This window comes from Rana temporaria, assembly GCF_905171775.1.
Source record: "Rana temporaria chromosome 3 unlocalized genomic scaffold, aRanTem1.1 chr3e, whole genome shotgun sequence".
Taxonomy (NCBI): domain Eukaryota; kingdom Metazoa; phylum Chordata; class Amphibia; order Anura; family Ranidae; genus Rana; species Rana temporaria.
Window position 1 is genome coordinate 17,338 of NW_024404427.1, and position 5,400 is coordinate 22,737.

The following is a 5,400-nucleotide window of genomic DNA, read 5'->3' on the forward strand; positions in this document are numbered from 1 at the left end:
AAAAAAAAGGCAAAAAAGGCAAACAATCCTGTATGAGGAATCCTGCAACAGACAATTCCGTGTATGGAAGCTTCACTCCCTAGATCTCCTTTTCTTTCAGGACAATACTGCTCATAAAGGGAAAACAAGGAAACAAATATGGTGCAAATAACGTTTTGAGAAAGATCAAATGAATACTGCAATACAGCGATTGCACTCACGATACACTCAGATCAACCAGGCTCAGCTGTAGAGTCAAACGCCGCTCAGTGCTTTACGATCTCCTCACTGGGACGAATCTCCCATCGATTGCGTCACTTAGGCTCCTCCCCCACGCGTATCGTCACTGGACACGTGACTTATTCATGAATCCTTTTTTTCCATTTATGAGCAGTATTGTCCTGAAAGAAAAGGAGATCTAGGGAGTGAAGCTTCCATACACGGAATTGTCTGTTGCAGGATTCCTCATACAGGATTGTTTGCCTTTTTTTTTCCTTTAGTGATTGTGCAGGTTGCTGTGTGTTTTCCATGGAGGCTTTTTGCTGATCTCAAACGGGACTGTTTGTTTTTTGGCACCAGCACTTCACTATTATATCCTCTCATATATATTGATTGTGATTCAATGTTTATTTGCACCTTTGATGCCCTTAAATTTTGATTTATTGGGGATCTCATATGCACTATTGTATGAATAAGAACAAGTTAATACTAGCGCAGCACCTATTTTCTTCATGGCACAGTGGCAACAATTGATGGCACAGTGGCTGCATTTGATGGGCACAGTGGCTGCATTTTATGGGCACAGTGGCTGCATTTTATGGGCACAGTGGCTGTGTTTTATAAGCACAGTGGCTGCATTTGATGGGCACAGTGGTTGCGTTTGATGGGCACAGTGAGGCTGCAATAGTTTTTTTGTTTGTTTGCGCCCCCCCAAATTTTTGAGCACCAGCCGCCAATGGGTCTCACTATCTAGGATAAAACATGTGTTATAATTTTGTAACATCTTAAAAACATCGTCCTGTCAAGGTGAAGAGTGTGGAATCTTATCCACAAGACCATTTGGAATCTTGTGGATGAGGCCGCTATCCTCCCATAAGGTATTTCTGTTGTTTTTGTCTCTTTGTGTTATGCTCTTCACCATGACAGGATGATGTTTTTTAAGATGTGTGACCCCCTGGAAGACGGGTGTTCTGCAAAGGGTCTGGTGGTTGGCTGAAAAAGAGAGAGATGTGAGAAAAAAGACTATGAAGAGAAAGTGGGGTGGGGTGCTCGGGTCCCCGAGAGGCCGGAGTAGACAGCAGGCATAGCATAGCCTATTGCTTAGGAGACAACAAAACATGTCCACTCCCTCCAGGAGGGGTGAAAACCTAACCCAGGGAGAAGGTATAACCAAATCCATGGGGTAGGGGAGGCCCAGCAAAACGGCTTCAGGCCCGGCACACCACAAGAGCAACTGCTAAAGTATGCTAAGGTATGGGGGACCTTATGGTCCCAGGTACTTAGTCCCAGGGGGGCTCTCCTCCTCTCCATGTCGGGGGAGGACCAAAAATTCTTGGGGAGGGGTCCTAGAAAATCAGGGACGCAGCACAGAGTGGATCGACAGGTTAGCTCAAACAGAGTAACAAAAAAAAGTGTTCAGGCAGCAAATTTCTAACTTGTGATAAGTGAAATATAGCAAGTAACCTGAGATCTGAGCTCAGCCCCGCCCTGTGCAGACAAGTTGTAACCGAGTCCAGAGACTTTGAGTTTCATTTCTCTTCTGCTGTCAGCGATGGCGTCTGCTGATCTGAGAGCTGAGCTGGAATGTTCCGTCTGTCTGAACATTTATACCAATCCTGTAACCCTGAGATGTGGTCACAACTTCTGCCGGGTCTGTATTGATCGTGTGCTGGATACACAGGAGGGGTCTGGAGGGTATTCCTGTCCTGAATGCAGAGAGAAGTTTCCGGATCGTCCTGCACTGCAGAGGAACATGAAACTACATAACATAGCAGAGACTTTCCTGTCTGCTCAGCCAGATCAAGAGGAGTCCGGGGTCTTTTGTACTTACTGTGTGGACTCTCCTGTACCTGCTGTTAGATCCTGTCTGCTCTGTGAGGTTTCTCTGTGTGATAAACACCTGAGAGTCCACAAAAAGTCCCCAGAACACATCTTATGTGACCCCACCTTGTCCATGGAGAGCAGGAAATGCTCCGTCCATAAGAAGATCCTGGAGTATTACTGCACTGAGGATGAGACCTGTATCTGTGTGTCCTGCAGTTTGGCTGGAGAACATCGGGGACACCAGGTGGAGACACTGAATGAGGCTTCTGAGAAGAAGAAGGAGACACTGAGGAATGTTCTGCAGAATCTTCTGACAAAGAGAGAGGAGACGGAGGAAAGACTTCAGAGTCTGCAGGAACACAGGAGGAAAGTAGAAGAAGAAGAAGCTGGTGACACCGAGAGAGCCACTGTCTTGTTTAGAGATCTCAGGAGACGTCTTGAAGATCTGGAAAAGAGAATCCTGAGCGAAATCTCCGGGAGGGCAGAGCAGATCTCCATCTCCATCCGGGATCTGGAAATAAAGAAGGAGGAGCTGTCCAGGAAGATGCGTCACATTGAGGAGCTGTGTAACATGACGGATCCACTGACTGTCTTACAGGAATCAGACACAGGTGACTTGTGTGATACTGAGGATGGAGATAATGAGGACAGAGAGAGACATGAGAAGCTCCTCCATGATGGAGGGGGTCTGGATGTGGCGGGGGTCTTACACACAGGTTTATCTGATATAATAACAGAGGTAAATGTATACTTCCCTATACAGGGAGCTGCAGACATATTACTGGATGGAAACACAGCTAATAATGATCTACAGATATCAGATGACAGGAAAACTGTATTCTGGTCAGATATAGACCAGAATTACCCAGTAACAGCAGAGAGATTTCTTAATACTTCTCAAGTGTTTAGCAATCAGAGTTTCTCCTCAGGGAGACATTACTGGGAAGTGGATGTCGGGGGGTCAGAGAGATGGAGAGTCGGGATGTGTTACCCCAGTATAGAGAGGGGAGGATATTTATCATTCATTGGAAATAATAAGAAGTCCTGGGGATTGCTCAGGTCTATTAATCAGTATTATGTGATACATGACAGTAATAAGACCCCCTTACCCACCTATCCCCCCGGTAACAGAGTCAGGATAGATCTGGATTATGAGGCCGGGCGGATCTCCTTTTATGATCTGTGTGACCCGATCCGACACCTCCACACCTTCACCACCACCTTCACTGGGCCCCTCCATGCTGTGTTAGGTGTATGGGGAGGTTGTATAAAGATATGTGGGGGGAGGGGGACATGTGACATCACAGGGACAGTTGGTAGGATTGGTTGATTGTTCAGCCAATGATTGGAGGAAGTGGTGACTCCTGGGAGAAGTATGAGGGCTGCCATTGCAGGCCTCCATCTGAAAATGCTAGTTCCCTGGCTTTGTACTTGTTCCGGGTCAAACACTGGGACAGCATCAAATCCAAACCATAGACATGACAGCCAGGGAACTAGCATTCTCAAACGGAGAGTTTAGCAATGGCAGCCCCCATAATTCTCTCATGACAGATGTCCTTTTACCCCTTGCTGACTATCATATGTATATATACAGCCAGTCAACAAGAGGTTATACCAAGGTCATGGACACAGAAACTGGCCATTGGCTGTTTTGGGTGGCTTTACATTTTCTATGAATGTCGGCAGTTTTCAGTCCTGGAAATCCACGTCTCCTTCATACAGGAGAGAATTCTGGGAAATCTCTGGCAGAAAACATGATGAGGAATGAGTCTGCCCAATCTCCTGTTATATGATGATAGCAGACCATTAGCTGGGACTCTCCCTGGCTTGTCTTATGTTATCTCCGCTTTATCACATAACGATGATACAAAAGTCTACATTGTAATGTAAAGTGATGTTTTATTATATTATGGGGGAGGGGGATGGGTGTGTAATATAGAGTTATAGGGGGATACTGGAATGTTCTTGGAGGTTCCTTTTGCTCACATCATGTTGTTGGGTCATTTAACCCCTTCAAGACCAGAATGTTTCACCCCCTTCCTGCCCAGGACATTTCTCAGTTTTACCGCTGTCACTCTTTCAATGATAATTACTCGGTCATACAGCACTGTACCCAGACACATTTTATATAATTTCTTTTAAATAGATAGAGCTTTCTTTTGGTTACATATTTTTTTTTTAAATCAGGTAGACGTTTATTTGATAAAACCAACAAGTATATCCGTAACAATAAATGTTCCAGACAGTCCAAATACATTTTAACAAATCAACCAGAATAGAATTCATAGCCACACCTTATGACATTATGCAAGATAGGATGGTCAACTTTTGTTTTTTTATATATATATAAAAGGAAAAAAGACAAAAAAAATTGGGAAAAAATAGTTTTTCTTAATTTCTGTTATAACATTTTTGCAAATAATCTTTTTTCATAAATTTAGGCCAAAATGTATTCTACTGTATTTTTGGGGAAAAAACGCAAAATGATTGTATATTATTTAGTCTGTGTAAAAGTTATAGAGTCTACAAACTATGGGATATAGACGAGGGGTCTTCAAGAAGTTTCCGCACTTTTATATATTCGATGGAAACAGTGAGGGTGGGAGGAGTAGTCATTGAGTGAGTGAGAAACTTATATAGTGCAACACATGCGAACTGAATTGCCTCTGGGCGCTTGGTATCCATTCCCCGGGCCTTCAGAAGGAGATGGGTCTTTATCTTTCTCCTGAAGGCCAGGTGGTTTACCTTTCAACCATATGCTGGTTGGTAAAGCGTTCCATAGTCGGGGTCCTTGGACCGCAAATCTTCGTTCTCCTTTGGACTTGTATCTGGTTTTGGGTATCTGGAGTAGATTTTGATTGGTGGATCGCAGAATGCGATTGGTGTTGTGAGCTTTTATTTTTTCGCATATATATTGGGGGGCATTTCCCAAAACACACTTATGGGTTAGACAGAGTGCCTTGAAAGTGATTCTGTCTTTTACAGGCAACCAATGAAGGGATCTCAGTGAAGGTGAGATTGATTCCCATGTTTTTTTGCCAGTCGAGCGGCCGTATTTTGAACGACTTGCAGACGAGTGATTTGGTACTTTGGGAGTCCAAGATAGAGGGCATTTGCATAGTCAAGTCTGGAGTTGATAATTGTTCCCACCACGACTGCTATGTCTTCTTTTGGGATAAAGGGGGTGAGTCTGCGTAGTAGGCGCAGCAGATGGTGAGATTCGCTGACTACTGACCCTATTTGTGCATCCATTGTCATGTAGGTGTCGAAGATGACTCCGAGACTTTTGACTTTGGTGCTAGGGTAAATGGTTTGACCCAGAATGGGCGGGGGCATCCATGTTGTTGCTGGATGAATCTTCAGATTGGCCTGAAACAG

The 5,400-nt window shown here is 44.4% G+C and overlaps 1 protein-coding gene across 1 annotated transcript; it reads left to right on the forward strand.

Annotated features, from left to right (window-relative positions):
* The first annotated feature begins 1,711 nt into the window (after positions 1-1,711).
* On the forward strand, positions 1,712-4,410 carry LOC120921702 (E3 ubiquitin/ISG15 ligase TRIM25-like). The gene has a single exon (XM_040334241.1). It carries the CDS (start codon positions 1,751-1,753, stop codon positions 3,350-3,352), a length of 1,602 nt encoding a protein of 533 aa, XP_040190175.1. The 5' UTR covers positions 1,712-1,750; the 3' UTR covers positions 3,353-4,410.
* The last annotated feature ends 990 nt before the right edge of the window (positions 4,411-5,400 follow it).

Bases quoted from the DNA above. Each gene is read 5' to 3' on its own strand.
- LOC120921702 (XM_040334241.1), top strand. From the start codon at position 1,751: ATGGCGTCTGCTGATCTGAGAGCTGAGCTGGAATGTTCCGTCTGTCTG.